Source organism: Watersipora subatra, chromosome 3 (genome assembly GCF_963576615.1).
Source record: "Watersipora subatra chromosome 3, tzWatSuba1.1, whole genome shotgun sequence".
Taxonomy (NCBI): domain Eukaryota; kingdom Metazoa; phylum Bryozoa; class Gymnolaemata; order Cheilostomatida; family Watersiporidae; genus Watersipora; species Watersipora subatra.
Genome location: NC_088710.1, coordinates 50,148,736 through 50,173,193, shown reverse-complemented (window position 1 = coordinate 50,173,193; position 24,458 = coordinate 50,148,736). Strand labels below are relative to the sequence as shown.

The 24,458-nt window shown below is 34.1% G+C and overlaps 1 protein-coding gene across 2 annotated transcripts; it reads left to right on the top strand.

Annotated features, from left to right (window-relative positions):
- The first annotated feature begins 136 nt into the window (after nt 1-136).
- Nucleotides 137-10,711, top strand: LOC137391352 (mediator of RNA polymerase II transcription subunit 30-like). 2 transcript variants are annotated; one of them, XM_068077801.1, is made up of 5 exons: nt 137-225; nt 5,752-6,030; nt 7,618-7,776; nt 9,565-9,669; nt 10,110-10,711. In XM_068077801.1, the coding sequence occupies exons 2-5, from the start codon at nt 5,764-5,766 to the stop codon at nt 10,212-10,214; spliced, it is 636 nt and encodes a 211-aa protein (XP_067933902.1). In that variant the 5' UTR covers nt 137-225; nt 5,752-5,763; the 3' UTR covers nt 10,215-10,711. The 2 variants fall into 2 exon arrangements, with proteins under 2 accessions (XP_067933902.1, XP_067933903.1); XM_068077802.1 differs by having other exon boundaries at nt 142-195.
- Nucleotides 10,712-24,458: the final 13,747 nt, after the last annotated feature.

The following is a 24,458-nucleotide window of genomic DNA, read 5'->3' as shown; positions in this document are numbered from 1 at the left end:
GGAACGCCATGAGTAATACATAGCTTAAGATCATTAGCGATTTTTTCAACGTATTCTTTAGTATGGATATGTCAATGACTTTTTAAAATTAGGCTATATTTTATACCGCATCTTCTTGCTGAAGTTTTCAATCGTAGTTACTATTCATGTATATAACAGCCGAGGCAGAAATTAATATTTTATAGAGCTAAAATTGTGAGCAGACTTTAAAGGGTACCATATTTCGTAAGAGATATAGAAATTATCGATATTATTCTTCCCTTTTACAGTACATCCCCTGACTACAAATATGAAATATTCATCTGCTATTTTTTCTCCTAATTGAGCAAAAAACTCGCAAACTGCTTCTTAAACAATTGTCCATTTGTTGTTTGAAGCATGAGCAATGGCTTGGTTGTATATTTTTTGCATGCTCGCGCTGAAATTAGCATGTAGGTACTGATATTTCACTCAATAAAAATCTTAGGTTAAAGCGTTTTCTTACCTCTTAAAATATTAGCTCGAAACTTTGAATCTTAACTCCCCTTAATTAAACTTCATTGAGCCTTTTACATTTAACGCTTTAGAGTTTTGTAAGCTGTGTATAATTATCTTTATTTAATCACACTGTATATCATTGAACTATGGTTGCTCTTTCAGAATATCAGTTCAGTTGTCTCCTAGCGTGCTCTCACTTAAGCTTTATAGACCATTGTTAAATAATATACTCATGTTATTCAATGTCCAGAAACTATTGTGGAGTCTACAAGTTGCCTTTGTTTTTGTGTTCAGTGCCTTAAAATACATTTCAATGATGCAATTATATTTTTAAGAATAGCGAGCATAGTAAACTTGGAGTGCTTCTAGAAATTATTGTTAATTTTTATGATCGTTAGATGAGTAATTATTTTTGCTGAAGCTATGTCTATACACTTAAATTTCGCTGAAAAGTTACCCCTAAAAAATTTACATTACAAAACTGTCGGAAAATTTGCTGTACGTATATCGAGTAGGTATTAAACTCCAGAGTGTAATGCCCTTCTTGGAGATGAGACTGTAACATTCTTAAGAGATTCAAGAGCTGTGGACAATGTTATTGACAAGCGTACATATAGTGAGCTGCCAAATATTTCTGTGATACCAGCTGCTCAATGTTTGTGTGCAACGCGACAGTCTTCACCTTTACCATTTTTGGATAAAAATTGCTATGCTAGTATTACTGTCAACAATGTGTCAACTACTGCTTCTTTTTTGTTTTTGGTGGCAGTCCGTGTAATCTGATTAGTGCTAATACTGCTAGTAAACTTAAGCTTCTTAACCCTTTTGCAAGTAATTTTGTTGAGGCTATTTCTGCCTTCCACGGTGAATTAATTTATCAAAAATTTTTCAAAATTGATGATTCACATTGATTAATATATTTTACATAAACATGCTTTTTACTGTAAAATGAGATATTATTTAGAAATTAAGATATGCCAGTGCCAATAGTAGTCATTATGATTGAAGCTTTCGAAAGCATTTTCCTTCGCAAAGTCCCATACCACAATCATTGCACCAGGTTGAGATTCTGCATCCTTCTTATCATTTGCCCAATTTTTTGCTTTAGCACAAACTGCACACGTTTTTATTTTTCCGTTGAGTATCTTTCAGCGCTGGAAATACTTTTACATGTACTTACACCTGATACTCAATCGCAGATTTGTCTGGAAGTGACCATGATATAAAAATTAGTCATTAAAGGCAAGCAGGTAAAACAAACTTTTACCGTGATGATACTCTTCAGATATATCATTTTTCAAATGCTATTATATTAAATTTTCTTATTGAATAAAAATATAAACAAACACAGGCTGTTAACCAATGATATTTTTCATTACAAAAAAACAACAAACTCATCGCTATACCCACCGTGCGTAGTTGCGTAAAACAGCGAAAATGTCGTTACGGTTGTAAAAGAGTTAAGGTACACAATGTTTGTATTGTAGAAAGTAGAGATGATCTAGGCTATATTGTGAAGGAGAAATACACAGTGATTTAAAGGAGTAGGGAAGCTAAAAAGGGTACAAGTAAAGTTACATATTGATGAGAACATTGAGCCTGTTGCTCAGTCAGTTCGATGTTTATCTTTTAGTTACCGCAGTAAGGTTGAAAAAGCACAAGATAGATTGTTAGCAAAGAATATGATAGAACTCGTTCAAGGTGTATGTTCTAGCTGAGTTAGTTTGCTGGTTGTGGTTTCTAAGGATGGTGACAAAGTACATCTCTGCGTTGACATGCGTAGAGCTAATACTTCTATAGTTAGGGAGTGCGATCCTGTTCCAACAGTTCAAAAAATGTTGGTGGAGATAATAGTGCTCAGATGTTTTCAAAACGGGATTTAAGACATATATTTTTTTGTGTGCGCTGAAACAAAACTCGATGTATTACCATGTTCGTAAGTCATGTAGGATTGTTACGCATGAAAATACTAGGTATGGAAGTCTCAGCGGATCCAGAGGTTTTTGGATACACGGTTCAAAAAATTCTTAATGAACTCGTAGGTGTTTTGAACCTAACCGATCATATTATAGTTTTTGGTAAGAACCCTAAGAAGCACAGAAAACATTTGCTGAAAGTTATGGCACGTATTGCAGAGCTTGAACTGGCACTCAACGGTTCAAAGTGTAGTTTTGGTTTATCGCCCATTGTGCTTAGGGCTTGTCTTGTCTCTCCTGACCCTGCAAATGTTACTTTTATTGTTTCTGCCAAGTTTTCATCAATGTTTCTGAGTTGAAATTGTTTCTAGGGTTAGGTCAGTATGTTGGTAGATATATTTGTGATCTAGCCACTGTTGCTGCACCATTTTGGGAATTAACTAAGAGTTCCGTAGCCTTCAAATAGTTGAACCTACACCATGATTCATTTGAGAATGTCAAGGAACTCATAAGTACTACTCACACACTTGCTTATTATGACAAGAATACTTGTGACTACTGTAGTGGTAGCTGCCAGTTTTGTATGTCTAGGTTGAGTGTTTTATCAGGTCCAAGATGGGATTGCCAGAGTTGTATCATATGGTCATAAGCATTTGTAGGGTATTGAGTTTAGATATTCCCAACCGAAGCGTGAGGCCCATGGTCTTCTTTTCTCATGTGAGCATTTTAAGATGTACCTATTAGGAGCACAGTTCAAATTAGTGACTGACCACAAGCCATTTGTATCTTAGGCTATTCCTCTTCTAAACCTACTCCTTTACTGGAGAGATGGAGTTCGAGACTCTAGACATTTGACTTTGCTCTTCAGTATAGGCAGGTTGTCACGACTTTGCTGATTCTCTTTCAGGTTTGAACATTTCTCGGAGTGACGCCATGAAGCCATTATGGGAATATTCATACATTTCTGTATTGCTTAGATAGCTGCTCCTTGTGCTATGAATTGGTCAGATGTTCAGGAAGCTGCCAAGTTATGTGAAGAACTCAAATGATTAGTCCAGCCATCAGTTCAGGATATTGGAGTTGTGCTGCTGTTGTGAAGTCTAAGCAGAATGAGTTGAGTAGTTGTGATGGTGTTGTCCTCAGTTGTGATTGCATCTTTGTTCCAGGTAGTTTGAGTTAGAAAGTGTTGGGTTTAGCCCACGAAGGACATCAAGGCTTTGTCAAGACCAAGAGAAGGCTGTGTCTTAAAGTCTTTTTTTGGCGCGGTATTGATTGTGATGCTGAAGTTTTGTGCCGTTAGGGTTCATCTTGTCAACCAGCCAGTTGCAGTGGTGTACCCGTGTCTATCATATCATGCCCACTAAATTGCTTGATAGTTTTTGGAAGTTTTGTAGTATAGGTTTTCTTGGCCCCCTTCCTTATGGTAATTCAGTGGTTGTTTTGATAAACTACTTTGCTAGGTTGTTTTAAACAGAAGATTATCTTTGTTGGAGGAAGTATTCTCTCATTATGGTTGTTCTGAAATACTGCAGTCTGATAATGGCTCACAATTTGTTGATGGTGAATTTTAGTCTCACTTGGGTGTCACTTTGGAGTCAAATGGCTTTTAATGGCCCGTTGTGGCTTCAAGCCAATGATGAAGGGGAGAGAGTAAATCGTACCATGTTGAAAGTTCTGAGAATTGTTAGGTCTGAAGGTAAATATTTGGTGAAAGCACTGGTAGAATTTTCTATGGCTTACAAATCTACTCTACATACTGCTACAGGGTTATCTCCATTTACATTGACGTTTGTGCGAGAGATGCATACCAAGTTACCGATGATGTCTTTCGATGCTGTTGGCACGTTTGATCAATCACAGGAGGCTGATGGTAGGTATGAGGAGAACATGAGGGCTTATTATAATGTATTAGAGAGCATTCAATTAGTTCAGCTGATACTGTGGTGTTGAGACGTGAAGCTAAAGATAAGCTAGACGCTAATTATAGCTCAGCGGAAATTCAGGTAACTGACATTCAAGACTCTGATCTGGTTAGTGCCAGTTCAGCTGGTGAAGCTATTAGATGCCATGCGTCTGCTGGCAAGAAGCTTGGTTGTGGTTTTCAAGGTTTGTCTCATTTTAGTCAATGTGTGTCAAATTCTAGTTCTAGTCAACTCATGGAAGGATCTAGTCAGATTCTCTTTTAGCTAGGTTTCATCTAGCCAGGTTTTGTCTAATCCTAGCCTTAGTGTTCGAGCGAGTACTCGATGATCGAAGTTTTCATCAGTTTTCTGCTTTTATTATGTACTAATTTAATGCACTTGAAGTTATTGTATCACTTTTAGTTTTTTTATATTCATATGCGTAATGCAGTGTTTGCTCTTGCTTTTATGTATTTAGTTTTACTACACTCACTGCTTGTTTAGCCTCGGATTATTTAGTAATACTCATGTCATGCATATTCTTGGTTCGCTTGTTTTCTTTTGTTTGTAATTATTATGCTAGTCCTGGTGGGATGTTGTGTTTTGAGATTAACTCTCATGTTTTATGTTTTTTGAAAGTTTTATTGTGATGCATGCGCTGTCTGGTACTCGTGGCAAATAGAGTTTGAGTACTTAAAATTTATTTCTATTCTTTTAATCTATATTCATCAGACCTCGTTTCAACGCTAACTATATATCGACATAAAATGTCAAAGCAATAACTCATGATGAATAGAGAGGATGTGGTGAACGAAGCAGTTGCAATATATGGAATGTCTAAATGCAACTGATGCGTCAATGAAAGGAACAGGTTGTAAGAGTGACAACACTGCTTTTTAAAAACATTGGGACTCGTTCAGTTTTTGAATGTTACAAATTAGCTAAGAAAATAACCAAATTGTTGAAATATGTAGTCCTACCAGAAATAGTCTCTACATGGCTTCATTAAAATTGTCAACTAGTTCTGGGAAATCCTAATTTAGGAATTGTGGTTAACAGCACACATATTTTCAATACAACCTCTTTTTGATTAGGCACCAAAAACATGTTTTATTCACATTTTTTAGCAAATAGGTATCTCACGATTGAAATAATGAAAATACTTCGACATAATGAGTCCATCGAGTCCATAGAAATGTCAAAAGGAAATCTTCATAGTAAATGTTTTTTGTGTAAAGTCCTAAAATTTATATCTTCTGTGGCCAGGTAGGAGAAATGTCTCTGAGGTTATCATTTTGGTTTTGAAGGTGACAAAATTTAAGATTCTTGTAGAAAATTACTGGGAAAGTCATTTTTTTAGCAACATTTTTGCTTTTAGTGTCATCAAAATTTTTTTTATTGGGAAAACTATATTGCTTTAAACTGTGCTTTAATTTTAAATGTATTGTTTGTTTTAGAAAGCTGTAGCCATGCAGCAGCCAGGCTCCAAACCGCGCATGCCTTCTGGCTTTCCTGGTGCATTTTCTCATCAGTCAAGTTCGCTCATGTTTTCACCACCTGGCTACAGCGGACCTGGAGGCTCTCTGCCTAGTCAATCGTCTGCTGATAGTGGAACGGGAGAGCACAAGCAGGTAGCTGAGGCAAACATGGCAAGGCACTGTAGGATTGGTCAGGAGCTGGTACATGAAATAGTACACAAATCGACAGAAGTTTTTCAAATACTCAAAGCCACACAGGTATTTACCATAGTTGTTCTAAACGTTTTTTACTGTTTTAAGGGTTAAGAGTTGCCTTCTTTCGCTAGTTTGGTTGAATTAACATTCGGTTTGGTTACCATTTTAGCTTTCGAGTGAAGGTCAGTCAAAGTTGTAAATTATATGGAAAAATGTTACAATTTATTTTTATATACATACATTGTTGCCAATATTCTATTAATTAGCTGTTGTCAATTATGAGCACGCATCTGTTCTGTACTTTTGTAAACTTGGAGACCACTTTTTTGTCTATAGCATAACCTACACTGCCTGTTTCGCCAAGTCGAAAGCCTCGTGTTTTTTTAAGAGACTCTCAGTCAACACGTCTGTTTCAAAGTGGACACGATGCATCAACAGCCAACATGTCTGTTTCAAAGTGGACATGATGCATCAACAGCCAACATGTCTGTTTCAAAGCGGACATGATGCATCAACAGCCAACATGTCTGTTTCAAAATGGACATGATGCATCATCAGCCAACATGTCTGTTTCAAAACAGACATGTTGCATCAACATTTACGGTAATACAAAACGAATTGCAACAGCTAATAAGTTCCAAATCATATTAAACTGACTGGAATAAGAGTAACACAAAAACTTCATAATTGGCGGAATACAGTTAATTTGGATTTCAATGCCTGATACGATGGCAGCTGATTAGGACATTTTGAAATTATCTCTGCTTCGGTTGAAGAATTGTTATCGATTACAGCTTATTATTTACACACCGAGTTTTTGGTCATATTTTACCTTCATCTCTAGAAATAAAGAATGTTTTAGAATGAGCCAATTATTTCTCTATTCTCTATATTCATGCGCACATCTTTCCATATTAGCTATGTATACCTATCACAATAATGGTTGTATTTTATTCATTTAAGATATCCTGTCTAAATATTTAGGTAAAACCCTGCTGCTGCAGCTATACAATATGTAGAGATTAATTTATGAGACTTAGCAGAGATTATCATTAGAACATCTCACTGCACCACCAATCATCTACCATGAACAAGCAGTTTCCTTAAATTTCTGATCTATGTTACAATTATCAACTTTTACCCCAACCCTTTCTTGTTATGTCCTATTTTCATCAACATGGGTTAGTAATTACATCAGATATTCCTTCTTTCCAGCAGTCTTCATATCCTATTATTACATAGGACTTTGACCTTTTCTCTTGTAAGCTTTTATCACATGCCCTTTCTCTCCTCATATCTCAGCTAAATGTATATTTAGCTGTGTATTTAGCTGTGTATATATTTCACTTGTGTGTTTTTCATCATTCTTCTCCAACTTCCAGTTGTCGACTGTTTTAATTTTTCGTTTTTTATTTTATCTAGTGTTGTCAATATCAATGAATAAACCACACCAGGTGAAAAAAACTAGGCTTTGTTAAACAAGAAATATGTTTTGGTATAAATGAAGGATGAAATGAATAAAATAGTGTTAATATAATAATATAATCATTTAAAGTTATTACGTGTTTTGAATGTATTAATGATTTTTTAGTTTCTCATCTTATCTTCATTATGTTTTTTAGGAATAAAATGTTATTTTATTAATTGCAGCTGTTTAATCATCTGCACACGAACAGCGTTGCTTATAACGAAAGGAAAAAGCAACTTCATGATAATCTCAAGATTATCCTGGATTACTTCAAACAGCTTAAGCACATTTATGCAACAGTGCGGGACAGTAGCAGTAAATTGAACATGCGTCCCGTCACGGTTCGTAAAACGGTCTAAACTTTCTTTTGCATATATTTGGTGTGTTATTAAATGTCTATCTCAGTCAGTGCATGTCTCTATAGCCGAGTTGGTTGAGTGATATCCTAATAATGCAAGTATTTGTTTAGCGTGTAATACTCCACTTTTACTGTCAACTTCATTGTAGGCACTCAACAAAATATTACTGTTAGCTCTGTGGGATAAAAATAATGACTGAATTAGATGCTACTGTTAAGTCTATGTTAAGTCTTACTGTTACGTTTAAGTCTATGTTAAGTCTTACTGTTAAGTTTAAGTCTTACTGATAAGTCTATGTTTTACTGATAAGTCTATGTTTTACTGATAAGTCTGTCTTACTGATAAGTCTATGTTTTACTGATAAGTCTATGTTTTACTGATAAGTCTGTCTTACTGATAAGTCTATGTCCTACTGTTATGTCTATGTCGTACTATTAAGTCTATGTTCAATTGTTAAGTCTATGTCTTACTGATAAGTCTATGTCCTACTGTTAAGTCTATGTCCTACTGTTAAGTCCATGTCGTACTGTTAAGTCCATGTCGTACTGTTAAGTCCATGTCATACTGTTAAGTCTATGTCGTACTGTTAAGTCGTGTCGTACTGTTAAGTTTATGTCGTACTGTTAAGTCTATGTCGTACTGTTAAGTCTGTGTCGTACTGTTAAAGCTTGACTTGCAACAAAATTCACATTACAGTTATTTGATATGAAAAGATTCACCATGTCTTACTCTGTTGTGTTGTAGGTGCAAAATATGTGGAAATGTGATTACAAGCTCTTAAAAGCTCAAAAACAAACAGAAAATCGCAGCCACACGAGACTGCCGTAGTTTGGATTCTCTTTCCAAAACGGCTCAAATGTGATGTAGTTGTGGGAGATGGTTTCTGTTTACACTTTCATGCAACTTTATTCGTCGAAATATTTTCACAAATATACTTCACGCATTCAATAAAACCATGTCTATTGTTCTTACGCGTATATTTTATCCTCATTGTAATGCTGTCACTTTTAGCACTGATATCTTATAACTTACCGTAAACATTCGTTTAATTTTTTAGCCCTAGCTTGAAGGAGTACATATCATTGTCTGATAATCATGACGAGCCTGTTGGTCATTTGTGATAATCGAAAAGCGCTGCAAAATTATTTGCGAAGTATTGGGTCACATGATCAGATTACGACTTGCCGATTAGACCAAACCGAAACAAAACTGTAAAGTGGCGAGCATCTATATTTGATACCGGGGTCTTCGGTAAAACCCGAAGTGTTTGCCATAAACTAGTGTTACGATAAGTTTCATATTGAGCTTTTTACTGGCCTTTCAACTCACGCGAGAACATCACTTGACAAGACAATAACCAAATTTAATGGATACGTCAGAGAAATAAAGAGATTCCAATCTACGGCAGCTTTCCGTTTTTAAGCTTTTAAGAGCTTGTAATCACATTTCCACATATTTGGCACCTACAACACAACAGAGTAAGACATGGTGAATCTTTTGATACCAAATAACTGTAATGTGAATTTTGTTGCAAGTCAACCTTTAAGTCTGTGTCGTACTGTTAAGTCCATGTCGTACTGTTAAGTCTGTGTCGTACTGTTAAGTCTATGACCTTCTGTTAAGTTTATGTCGTACAGTTAAGTCCATGTCATACTGGTAAGCTCTGATATTTTCTAAAGCTAAAAAATATTGTAAAATATTTACTAAAAATTTGGTAGTTAAACTTCTCGGTTGTCTTACAATTTGTTTTTGAATGTTTACTGCTTGCAGGAACTGATACCATTTGTAGAAGAAGGAGGAGGCAGGAAGGCAGAAGCAGAAGAGCAAAGCGAGGTGTACAAGCAAGTGGCTGCGGAGCATTTAAGTCTATCACAGGTTTGTTGTTAGCTAGATTGGTTCAAAGTTTATATCGTGCCTGCAAATTACAGTACCTAAAATGAGTAAAATACAACTATTTTTACATTAGGTATACATTGCTGATACAGATGATGTGTTTGTATATATAGAAAGATATTTGGTCTATTCTAGAGCTTTGAAAGCCCATCAGAGCATTCTTCTAGAGATAAATGTAAAATATGACTGCCGATGATCTGCGTAAATAGTATGCTGTAATCAGTAGTAAGGTTTTAATCGGCGCAGAGAGATAATTTTAAAATGTACTTATGATGTCAGACACTGAAATCTAAACTAAATGTATTCAGCCATTCATGGAGAGAAGGTTTTGTTGATCCTGTTTTATGGTATAGATTATTCTTATTACAGTCAGTTTAATACAATTATACGCTTATTAACTGTTTCTATTCCTTTGGTTTCAGCAACTTCGGTCAAAGAACATGGAGCTGAAGGAGATCATAGACATACTCCGAAACTTACAGTGGGAGATAAACACCATGATGTCTGTAAAGAGTGCCAACTCTTGATTCAGCTGCTATATTGTGTAAATTTGTGAATATGCATTAGATATGAATATACTCTGAGCAGTATATCACTAGTCATTTTATCAACCCTGTCTGCTGTATATGCTCCAATATCATCATGCTGATAGTATGGTATTTAAAATATTATGTATTACAATTTCATATAAAGTTTGAAACTACTGTGAACTGTTGGACTATTAGCTCATTTAAGCTCTTATATATGATAGATGACAAATGAAAAACAAGTTTCACTGTTTAATGTTTATGCATTTTTATTTGTAGTACATAAATAATCTGTTATTACCAAACCATTTTTATCATCTGGCGATATGTGTATATATAGTGTAAGTTTACCTAAAAGGCTGCCAGCTTTGTTCTTTAGATTTGACAAGCCTCAATATATTTAGAATAACTAGAATTGATGAGAGTGTTGATGTGGTCAACATTTAATCAATGGCCATCAATAGGCTAGATTTTACCTCTTTTCAATAAAAGTTGATTAACCCTGCTTAAAGGTAAGCATATTCTTAACAATTTACAGTTGAAGTGAAAGTCGAACACTAGATTGCTAGATCTAGTGCCGTGTTCCGAATCATGGTATACCATAGTCTCACAAAGGATAGTACTAACTCATTAGAATTATATTCAGCTTGTTCCAACATAAGCTTGCTATATTGTTCATGTAACTTACTCCACCAAGGTTTCATGATACTGCTGCAAGTTGCGAGTATTGTTTTAAATAAGAGTTATGCTACTGGCTTGACTGTTTTGATCTGACAACTCTTATCGACAAGGCGAATTATCATATAACGTTTGTCTAACTTTAACAGCCGAACTAGAACAGCGACCAAAATATAATTTGAGCGCAATTTCTTTCGGAACGCGTGTAAGACTTTTGTTTGTATTCCAAGGACATCAACGATTATTGGTTGAGTTATCTGCATTAAGTTACCTATTGGCTCGCACATATGTTACGCAAATTCGATAAATGATGAGTGATTAGTGGACGCGCCCGACAACGTCCAATCAAGACGTAATGTACAAACCAAATGTGCTCGACTGAAAGTACAAATTCTTCAAGTCAACTGATTTTCAAATTGCTCTACGCGTCGAAGTTACGCCGAGGTAATTTTCGCAGTCCTTTAGAAAGTATGGCGTCCAACTCCCATTATTAATTTTCAACGAAATTGTTTATTTTGCAAGTATTTTTCCAATGACAGGCAGTCAATCACACGCTTGTGCTCGGCAGCGTCTCAATGGGAACGGGCAATATTTTACTTGATTTGCAGTATTCTACTGTTTCATCTGTTAATAACTATTAGTCCATCATTTTATATTTGTGTTCCAACCTGTTCATTAAATTGTTTTGGTTAAAACCTCCGTTTAACTATTTACAGCGCTTATTTTCGAGACAAAAACTTATAGGGAGTCCATACTTGACAACGTACAAAATAACATCTCACATAAGCCTAGTTACTGTTATCTAAAGCTTATTTCAGCATTATTAGACTAATTTAAAGTATATGTACAAACCAATGCATAGTTTGGGCTGATTAAACTTGCTTTAGTAGTTCATAGTTGCAAAAAGTAAAAATAATAGATAAGCTGCAAATATCATATAATTCGATATATCAACACGAAACAATTAGCAACTATCATTGAAACAGCATAAACCGTAACTACTAGTGATTAATTAAAGAAACCTCGTTTCAGCATTTAACAAAAAGAATAACTAGCCAATTTTTAAAACTTTCTTTTGTAGTTGGGTGACTGTCCTTAAACCGAAAGCTATAATAAACTATAACCTAATACTGTAGACTCTCCTACAACGTAAATGATCCGTTCCAGGAACTTTTACGTTGTAGGTCATTACGTTACGCGAACAGTAAAATACATGTAAATTGCCTAATCCTTCCAAGATCTCTCCAACCTCACCCCTATAGTCATACAAAAAAGAATAACTAGGCTTTAATTTTTGTTTGTGGGTTGTACCGTAATTGTATTATTGGTTTGCATCGATAACTCCAATATCAGACACACAATCAATACAAGTGCAATGAAACACTCTTTTTTTAACCGTGCGATGAAATTTTAACATCTGATTCTCTTATAACTAGACCAAGCGATCTTATACTTTTATCCTTCAGACTTAGATAAATAAGTCTATGCTTATTTGTGATCTTATTTTTATGCCTAATGCACCATTTTATTTCTACAGGCCTAGCGGCCACTTGAAATATTTTACAGAGATAGATAGATAGATAGATAACTTTTCTCCTTTTTTCTGATCAGCTTAACTGGTTTTATAGACCATGCTTGCGGTAATTTTACAATAAGTTGATGGCGAGCTCACATCTTCAACGTTCATTTGCTACGATTTGCTTATTTTTGCTTATTATTTGCTTATTTTTACTAAGCAGCAAAGTCTATACTGCAAAGTAAAGCTAATGACTAATATTTTATATGTTGACAATAAAGAAAAGGGAAAAAATATTGATCGTTGCTATAAAAAGTGTGGTAGTACCTGTTTGCCGTCTACCTGCATCTAGGGGTCAAGGTTAAAATAAAAGATAACTTTCGACGATATTCCAATTTGTGACAAGCAGTTTGGTATGTATATTGGCATGCCTTTAAGTATTTATGAACAATTGTGCAGCTACCCTTTTTTCTGTTTTGCCGACACATCTGACAATTTAACTAGAATACCACGAAAGCTGTATATATAATAGATATAACGCTATATGCACGTCATTTTTTCTCTTGCAAGTGCGACAAGTTAGTTTACTGTTCAAATCAAATTTGAGAACTCGTTCGACTTGACACTTTACGTTATATGGAAAAACTTCACATAAATTCTTTACGTTATCTGGAATTTACGTTATAGGAGGTATACATTATAGGAGCGTCTACTGTAGTCATTTGCTATTATTTAAAGGTTAACCTGCAACAAAATCCACATTACAGTTTATTTGGTATCAAAAGATTCATCATGTCTTACTCTGTTGTGTTGTAGGTGCCAAATATGTGGAAATGTGATTACAAGCTCTTAAAAGCTTAAAAACAAAAAACCGCCGTAGATTGGAATCTGTTTATTTCTCTGATGTAGTCATGATAGTTTGGTTATTGTCTTGTCACGTGATGTTCTCACATAAATTGAAAGGCCAATAAAAAGCTCAATATAAACTTATCATAGCAATAGTTTATGACAAACACTTCGGGTTTCACCGAGGACCCCGTATGGAATATAGATGCTCGCTACTTTACAGTTTTGTTTCGGCTTGAATTAATCCTCAAGTCGTAATCTGATCATGTGACCCAATACTTCGAAAATCATTTTTGCAGCACTTTTCAATTATCACAGGTGACCAACAGGCTCGTCATGATTATCAGACAATGATATGCACTCCTTTGAGCTAAGGTTAAAAAGTTTAGCGAATTTGTACGGTAAGTTATAAGATATCAGTGCTACAAGTGACAGCATTACAATGACGATAAAACAGACGCGTAAGAACAATAGACATGGTTTTATTGAATAAGTGAAGTATATTTGTGAAAATATTTCGACAAATAAGGTTGCACGAAAATGTAAACAGAAACCATTTACCACAACTACGTCACATTTGAGCCGTTTTGGAAAGAGAATCCAAACTACGGCGGTCTCGTGCGGCTGCAATTAACTGTTCGTTTTTGAGCTTTTAAGAGCTTGTAATCACATTCCCATATATTTTGCGCCTACAACACAACAAAGTAAGACATGGTGAATCTTTTGATATCAAATAACTGTAATGTGAATTTTTTTGCAAGTCTACCTTTTTAATTTGTTAAGTTTTAATACTAATTTGTTACGTACATGTACAAATGCTTAGCGCTTTTCAAAATGTTATCATGTGCTACATGCTAAAGCAAACTGAATGTAGTGTCAGCTTTAGACAATATAGCATTTAAGTTGTTTGCTTAAATTTAAAACTTAAGCTTATTTCTAAGCTAGCTATCTCAAAGAATCATAATCTTACAACAGTTTTTTATTGAGGATTACCATATCATCACTAAAAAAATCACATGAAACCATCTGGTACAGCATTAATTTTTAACCAACGTCTTTTATGCAGTACTTAAAATGTTTCTGCTATAATGCTTATAATTTTTTTTTCATGTTTGTCATAAGCTTAAGAAAGTTTTTGCCAAATTTCTGCTTAGTTAGCAAGAATTCATAAGAGTCTAATGTCAAATCCTGAAGCCTTAATATATGGTGTACTTTTGATTAATTACCTAATCTAATTCCGGTAACAGCAGGTTTTTTGTAAATGTTACCTAGTCGATATGTGTTACCCTTTTAAATTCTTTCCCTTAAGTTGTTAAACGAATCAATGTTTACCCAGAATGATTGCCTCGGAAATTGGGAATATCTGTTAAACTACCATGTAATCCTGTGTTGCACTGTAAAAAAATATCTGATATATACATTGTGTACCTTACTTTGGTTAACATGGAATGTAAATAGTTTACTAGTTATTGCAACAAAGATTCAAGGGTGTACCAAACATGGTTAATTTTCTGTCACTCCTGTCAGTGTCATAGCTACTCATATGTAGAAGTGGTAGCCCAGTTGTAGTAAGACATTAATTTGTTTGATACCGCTACCCTCAGCTGCATAATTAGAATATTCAAGGCGATGTCTCAGTTTATAGCCTCAGTAATACTGAATTTACCCCAAAAAAGATATATCGATATCGACATAAAATATATATAAACCTCAGCAAATTTGAAGGTATCACATTATTCAGGTTCTTTTATAAGTTTGTGAATAGAATTTTGTGTCCGAAACATGGTAGTTTCATTGTTATATCATGAGTAGTAAACAAGCCACCGCCTAAAATTAAAATCCATCAAAAAATATCACAAAAGTGTTAAATGTAATTATATAAGAATGAACCCAAGTTATCATATTTTGCTATTAAAATTTGATTTTATAAATTTATGCAATACTGTTAAGTCAAATTGTTAGGTTAATTATAGTTTGTACTTCTCTGATTTTTTATATCCCTGGGGATTTGTTTTTCTATACTGTGTTCACAGCTGCATTATATAACTCTAATCTGATTCATCAAGGCTCATTTGATCAAGTGATGTACCTTCACAAACTTGCTGCAGTGATTGCTTATCAACTGAACAACTTTTATAACTGATTGATAAGTTTAAGTGCAATTTGGTACCCTTAATATTTTACCATCCTGTTCATTGAATTTTTTTGCAGAAAGTCCAAACTTCTGTTTGCGATCCCCTTAACATGCGGGTTTTTCAATGTTTTTGTATAAAGTTTGAGTAAATATTTGAAGCTAAATACGAAGTTACACTATATCCAAAATGCGACATCCAGAATTTTTCAAACTGCTGCATTTTCGTTTAAGAAGAACAAGGAAGTTGCAAAACTTAAAAATAAAATATATAAATGCCGTAACAAGTATACACGCTGACCTAGTTTAAACTTTACCTTGTTTAATTTATTGTAAGTTACCCGCCTGTGTGTTTCACCACCTCTACCACTAAACCTACTTTTTGCCAAGCCTACACTTGTATTTTTGCATCGCTGAAGTAAATTAACAATAAAAAGCTTTCATATCAATTATTGCTTTAGTGTTTTACATATAAGTTTTTACACAGTTTGATATAATATGCTTGTTTTAATGCTTAATCAGCTTTCCAAGTGGAGGCTTAGCTGTACTGCAAAATGGTAACAAAACATACTCTTCCAACTATAGATACCATTATAACTATAGATACCATTATAACTATAGATACCATTATAACTATAGATACCATTCCAACTATAGACACCATTACAACTATAGATACCATTCCAACTATAGATACCATTTCAACTATAGATACCGTTTCAACTATAGATACCGTTTCAACTATAGATACCATTTCAACTATATATACCATTTCAACTATAGATACCATTCTAACTATGAATACCATTCCAACTATAAATACCATTTCAACTGTAAATACCATCTCAACTATAAATACCATTCCAACTATAGATATCATTATAACTATAGATACTATTCCAACTGTAGATACCATTTCAACTATAGATACCATTTCAACTATAGATACCATTTCAACTATAGATACCATTTCAACTATAGATACCATTCTAACTATAAATACCATTCCAACTATAAATACCATTCCAACTGTAAATACCATTTCAACTATAAATACCATTCCAACTATAGATAGCATTATAACTGTAGATACTATTCCAACTGTAGATACCATCTCAACTATAAATACCATTTCAACTATAGATACCATTTCAACTATAGATACCATTATAACTATAGATACCATTCCAATTATAGATACAACTCCAACTACAAATACCGTCTCAACTATAAATACTATTCCAACTATAGATATCATTTTAACAGATCCTATCAGACAAATTTGTTTTGTCTTACATCACAGTTACACTCGTAGTAAAATTGAATGTGCTTCTCCATGTTTTTAGAGATTTGATTAAATATTACAGTCTTTTAACATCAGCGCTAGCAGTAATATATAGCAATAAAGTAAATTGTTGATTGAAATCATGGTTTCATGTATCAATTAGCATTTTTTATGGTTTGAAAATTAATTCACTAATTTAATAGTATCTGCAAATGTTGACCTAGTAAAAAATTTCACCAAGATTAAGTTACACATGTATAGATGCCGTGTAATGACTGCATAGCAAATGAACTCCCAAGGAATTGGGTTACATAGAAATGAAAACATCCAAAAATTTTAATTGTACTCATAAGTATTAAAAGACTATTATGTCATTTAGTACTATGCTCGATAACCACATTCTAGTGTTCATATGTCTTACATGGTTATATCTGTGACTATATATAATATATATAGATATTATGAACTTTGTGTAAAAATATGATTTTTTGCAACAATTAATCCAAATATAAGGATTTAACCTGTTTCTGACTTAAATTTTCACAGTTTTTTCATCATAGTAGTCATTTTGTTCGAGATTTTGTAGGTCTTGTGTTGTTGTAATACAGAAATTATAATACACAGTTGAAAAAGTCAAGTCTGCTTATATTTGTTTGACAACTAATCAAATTGTCATTCAACACCCACTTGATGCATATTTGTAGCGTTCCCATTTGTAAAGTCGTATTGCTTGAAGCCTTACATAGCATTGCTTGCTGGTGACTGAATTCTCAACCGTTCTCATTTACAACAAGTTATAGATCAACAAATTCATTTCTTTCAAGGTTTTGTTTTTTGTTTCATAGTGTGGACCAGCAAAATTAATTTGCAAATTAAAAAACATTTTGAACCTTCAAACCGATTTGGCAACGTCTGTTTTTCTGTGATAAATAGTTATTCATGTGTCAACAATGATCTTGATGTATTTATACTCATTCGCAGATATTCATATTGAGTATTACTCAGGTGAACAATTCTGTGCATTGATCTGAGCTATGCAATACATGACTTCTAGGTTAACGTTCTATGAACTAAAATGTTGTAACAATATTTTTTGTCAACGTTATCTTTTCATTGAGCTTTTTTGGTCCAAGCCATTCAGATTTTGTTTGTTAGTTTGCATATGCTTTCTAGCATTTAACAGTTCTATAGTTCTCAACTCTTAAATCGGATAAATGAATTAGCGGTTCACATTTTTCCATATGTATATACAAAGTAAGTTTTGAACTAACTTTGTATCAGCTGTTATGATTTATGATTGCACTTAAGCTGTAATTGATTGTTGTCAAGAGCAAATATTTTGTGATTTGCAACCTACACAACCATATGGTTGTGACTAGAAGAATACGTCTACATTTGGTGCTGCCTCATCAAATTTTCACATATTTTGTGCGTTGATTAATAAAACTGTATTCCTTTATCATTACACATAAGCACACATTTATCACATTTACACATAAGCAGGGTCTGCAAAAGAATTTTAGATTCATAATGGGCTTCCAGGAATTTAATCACCATTATGTTTCATTATCATGACAAGTTCTGTGCCTGAAGCATCATCTCTTTCTAGTGAACTGCTGAAAACTTAAGTCTAATGTTGCCATCACATTTATTAGCAGTAAATAAATCTAGTTTTCCATCATAAAAAACAAAGTGCACTAACAACACGGTCAAAAAACTGTACACAATCATAACAAGTTTATTAAAATGGTTCCAATTGTATGAAGCTTTGTCATAATAACCTTTAACAGAAGTTTATAATCGCCTGGTTATGCATACTAAAATGGTTCAAATGTTACTAAAAGTTTTTGGGGTACCAAAAGGGTTTTAGTTTTCCAAAAAATTCTCTGTATTACTTTGTTCCAATGAATATTACATATGCAATTTACTCGATGTAGTGTACTGCAATGTACTCCTTGCTACTAATAATGTTGTTTTTTGAAAATACGATAAAACTTCCAACTGGAACTGTAGAATTAAAGGAATGTAATTAAAAAAAGCACATGACTGGTGTTCATTGCTTACCCAACTGTGCCATATTGACACTGGTTGTTTCTCTGTAAGGCGAGTTGAATGCATTGTAACAATCACAGAACAACTGCTGGTTCAATTTGCAACGAACAGTCAAATGTTCACTTGTCTTACTCACAGCCTAGTGGCTGTTAGTTTATCATCAAATGTATAGGTACAAATATATTCACGGCTGAATATAGGTGAGTTTATTTCTTTGGGCTCAACTGGTTTATATTTAATTGGCTTCTCTATGTCACTGTTTGTACGGTAGTTGTTCAAATCCATCTAGTTTGATGTTACTTGGATGAAGTGATAATCGTGTATGTTGCAAAATCAACTTAAAAAAGTAACAACGAAGTGTTATTTTGCATAAAATGCTTGGATCTAGTAGTAGGTTTACCATTCTTTGTTTTGAATAGATTAGTCTGTTTCTGTCAGTATTTCTTATAGCGGTTGTTGTTTTTAGCTTATAACTGTTATATAGCTTATTGTTGTTTTTGTTTTCAACTTAATTTTTTGTTTTAAGGTATGACCATGAGGTCTCGCAATCATTTTTTAATTAAGTTGAAAGATCGCATAGCTCGTCCACATTTTACTGATTTTTTCTTGCGCTGTTTGTAATGCTGACTACGCAATTTCGGGCATTGAAGAAACTTGTTGCTTACCAATGAATGTTGTGGCATCTAATGTATATAAAATGAATTCAGCTAATTTCCTTCCCATCTTTCCATTTCTACCATCTCAATATTATACTTTGATTTTCGACAGTGGACTAGCAATAGAAGTAATAGTAGCGTAAATGAATAATGAATAAACCACAACTGTTACATCGGCATAGCTTATCGCGCATTGCTACCTTGCATTTGATGTTTGCTAGTCAGAAATGAGTTTTGTTTGGTTGCAGCTAGAAAGTGAGCTGTCTTAAAGAATTCTGTCTACCCGCAATGCTTGCAATGGCGCAATGACATCAACAGGTGAGATTGCGCCGATTGATCTTATATACATGTATATATACAAGTACAATTCCATGCATAATTCTCACACACCAGACTTTGTAGAGTTCTAGGGTTGCCTTATCAGGTTTCTACGCCACTTTAAAAATCTCAACACAGGTAGCCCTCTATGTAATGCTGTTGTTTAGTGATAAAGGTCTCAAATTTTTCATCTCCTCACGATCTATTGAGGATTGATTATGAAATGTGGGTTCATTTTTTAGAAGAAACTGAATCCAACAGATGGAATTGTTTGAAAAGCATCTAGTTATAAACTGAAGACTTAAACTGATTCATGAAATAGAAATTGGCCACCAACTTATTAAAAATTGTTTGTTTTGCTTAAGCTTGTTTATAGTGTTTTGCTGTTGACACAGTTGACCACATTAGTCATCACTATCATCTTATGAGACTAGTATAAGCTAATAATGAGAGTTCACCTTGTCGGGTGTTACTAGTATTTATTTCTTTAAACAATTACCACTCTACTGGCCCGTGTTTAGATCTCATTTTCAATTGTTTTCATCAACTGCACACTACGTCTGTCAGAAAATTACTAAATTGATAATGTATAATACTAGTATATTACATCTGATTTTATGTAGTATTAAGGCTTTACCACCCACTACTACAACATGAGTGTTGGTTATGTAGCCATAGCAGTATGAATCCTACTCAGAATATACTCCATTACCCTGTCACGGAATAGTTTTCATATCTGATAACTTTTTTCAAGTGAGTAGTTGCTGCAAACACTGAAGGGAAGAGAAGTGTGATCTACCTTCGCAAAGCTCAAAACAAATAGAAAAGGCACGAACCATTCAGCTGCTAAGGTATAAGGCATATGCGGGCAATAGCGGTATAAGGCAATGTTGCAAACGGTTCAATCATTGAGTTCTTCTCTCGGTAGCCTGGTTTATGGCAAGTCTCTGAATTCTTAAGATATCCATCTCAGAATGGTGTGATTCAATTTTCAATTGATTCACTAGTCAAGCCTTTATATTAATGTAATACTCTGAAAGCTCCAAGATGAGTGGGTATATATTAACCCTGTCTTTGATAGACTCAGTCTTCCACAGTGCAGGCTATGTATGTGGCATTAGAAGCTATTTAATTCTTCTCTGTACAGTTTCTATTGCACAGGTGGCTCGCTATCACTAGTGATCTTCTAATTTGTTTCTTTAAATTTAGAAGATATATACAGGAGATAGATAGGGCTGGGCAGACTGAGGGGAAGTAAGAAAGACAAAGATGGTAAGAGGGAAGCTGCCCTCCGCTCTTTTTGTATTTTCACCTTTTTTGCAAGAGATTATACAATTTTGATACCAAAAAGCATTTCATTATACGTGTTAAAGTTGGTATTTATTTTGCTAGTCAGTCGTATTAAGGATTAGATGCTTCTTATTCCTCTTACTAGTTGACTAGTTTAGGTTGAGCAAAGTTTCTGTGGTCTTACACAAATATCAACTGCCACCTGTGATAGCCTTTGAGACTGGAAGTGCAGTATATTCAAACAAGCCTAAATTATGTTAGGTTTTTGTCTGTCATGGTACCTCAGACAATTCCAGACCACAGTGAGCCAATGTAAGCTTTTGAATTGTGTGTATAAAAAGAGATGAGAAACAACACACAAGAATATAATGTTACAATAGAGATATGATAATTGGTAGTATCCTTGCCAATGGATCATGTGCCTAAGAAAATAAGAAGCCTATGTGAAATGCTATAGATGAATAATTCAATAAATTATGACCAAAGAAATGTTTGAGAGCAGACAGGCAAGAGACGCATCCATTATTCTGGACTCTAGCTCTCAGCGCTCTGGTGTTCATTAAGCCATTAGGAGGCTGATGAACGTGTATTCATGCATAAGTTTACTGGTATTGATTCCTGCTCCTGCCTTTGCTGGGCAGCCACTTGCATTGTTTCACAATCATTAAGAAAGAAGATAGTAGGTAATTGCCTTGTATCAGACCACATAACTCATTGTTCAGTCGTATAGGCTTCTAAACATTACGTGTAGTATCAGTAGCAGGGCCAAATAAGCCTGAGTTCCTTAGTAATTGTCAACTAGGTTAGAAATTGAAGGAGGTAGTAGCCTAGTACACGGGAATTAAAAAAGAACTTTATATTTCATGTAGCAACAACATTGTTCATAATTAAGTTTATGTAAAAGCCAATTTTAGATACGCATCCCTAGGTTTGCCTTTGATTCGATGGAGCGGTCAGACGCTGCCAACTGCCATCTTTGCTTGACGCCAACGCAATGCACATTCATTCAATTAGTTAGTCAACATTCAAAATATGCTGTAAAAAGGAAACTATCTACATTGCATAATGAATATTAGCTGAGCATTGATTCATTGTGGTCCACTATGTGCTGTATGCTCTGTTTTATAATTTAATTTGAGAACTATCACCCGCTGTGTATTAAAAAATCATTAAAATTCATAACTTATGAATTTTAATGATTTTGGCTGGCTACATTATGGGTATCAGATTTAACATACATTTTATACCTTATAAATTTACTATGAATTGTAAAGACTTTCAAACATTGTGAGCATTATTGTAACGGTGTTTGTTTTCTTTTACACTAGTTGAATGTTATAGAGCATTGCACCTTTACTTCCCATCATTCATCACTCTCAAATAGGTTGGTTTAAGCAGTGTGGTGTTGACACTTCAATTGCTTCTTTTCTTATTCGATTTATTCTTACTGAGGTGAGAAGTGGTTTCTATAATATCTTAGTATAGAGTCAATTTTAACATACCTCATTTTGACTCATTAACATAAAACTTGGAACAGTTTCAATAACAATGCTTCTATGTTTTAAACTAGCTCGATGTAGTTCGTAACGGATTTTGAAACAGTTTTGTACGTCATGCGTATGACAGTCAAAAATTATGATTTTGGAGTATTTTAAGTCAACATTCATTTTTACCAAATATGCATTTTACTATTTTTTTATGAAAGTTTGAGAAATTTGTTTTCGTTCAATAATATTTTAAGATGTTGCCTTATAACTTTAAATCATAAATTGCTTAAAAATGTGATGCTTGGAGTGAGTCAACTAAATAAAATAACAGACTGCAGGGATCTGGTTGGGTTTTATTCCATTTTCACTGAATTAACTGTTGGCTATCAAAATGAATACTTTAAAAGTATGGCAGCAAAGGTTCAAGGCTCAAAGGTTGGAGGTGTAATCAATTGCAGGTAAGCGTATTAGTTTCTACGCATCATCGCGCAACTTTTTATGCTTTTAGCGGATGAAAGTAGAAGTCGCAGTTGATATATTGTACTATTTCATTGTATCTTTGTAGCTAATGCAGTTGACAAAGAAATAGTTCTTAGCATTGTTACCTCTATTGCAATGGATATTACCATTCCTATTTCATTGTAGTATTAAAGCATAAAACCATGTGCACAGAGCAATATTTTCACAATCAGTCACAGCAAATGGAAAGGTGTTCACAGTTGCACAGAAGCAATTAGTTTGTTTGAGTTGCTACTCATAGAGCCCTATACCGTTGTTACATGGGCAGCCCAAAGGCATTCCCAAATATCGGATCGCAGAGTGACACACTGAATTCACTACTTTGCTGCTCATATTAATGATAGGAACTGCAAATAATAATCTATATATATATAAATTTATGTTTTTCTTATGGGTGAACCCTGTGTCCAGTTATAGTAATTAATTTTAAAAATCTAGCAATGAAAAATCCACACATTGGATTTGATCTCAATACCTCCAGATCTAGAGGCTACAAATTAAACCATTAAGCTACGCAGGATACAATGGATTCTTTGGGTAAATAGTCATTACATGGGCTACACGTAACGATTGTTACGATGTGTAAAATGTGGGTATTGTTTTAGCTAAGATTTTAGTAAAGATCTAGCTTTCTAGGTAAGTTACTGAAATTTATTAGGTAATTATTCTATTAATCATCTATTAATCTATGCATCACCAGGCATTTGGCTAGTTACTGATAACACTATTCACACCTTAAACACTTGTAGATTGTGGGTTGGTATGCTTTAGACTGATTTTCCTAGGCAAATAAAAGGCTATTTCCAGTTTTTTCCACACTAACCATATGCCTCTCAATTGGTTTCAACTGTCAACGTTTTGTGCTGAGTCGGACAATTAAATTTATGACCAGGTGTTGCTTAAGTTTTCAAAAAAAAAATTATGCATTGCAAAAATTATGCATGCGAAATTAGTTATGCATTGCCAAAAAATTCTTTCTACAGTAGACCCTTCCCATAACTTAAATTTTCTACTGTAAATTCCTGTTAATGTAAAAGAATTTGTGTAAAGTTTATGCTTTGTATCACATAATAAAGTCCATATAACGTGAAGCGTCAAGTCAGTGCAAGTTCTCAAATTCAATTTAAAATCTCCAAAATCTCATAGCCTTGAAAAAAAATTTTTTTTTCTTGCCACACTTAAAAGAAAAAAACGATGTTTCAAGGTTTGTATAATATATACTAGTAGCCTGGTAGTCTAGTGATCCATGATACATCGTCAGGTGTACCGATAAAGCACAAATATTAAGTATCATATGTATTCAAAAATACCCAAAGGCGGTCGATTGGTACAGGTACGGGTGCTAGAGTGTCGGTTTTCCAAGCTGAATGTCATGAGTTGGGTCTCGTTGAAAGCGATGTTTTATCCTAACCTTAACTCCGGCTTCGGACAGATGAATGGAAATACACCCCTTTTATTATATTTAT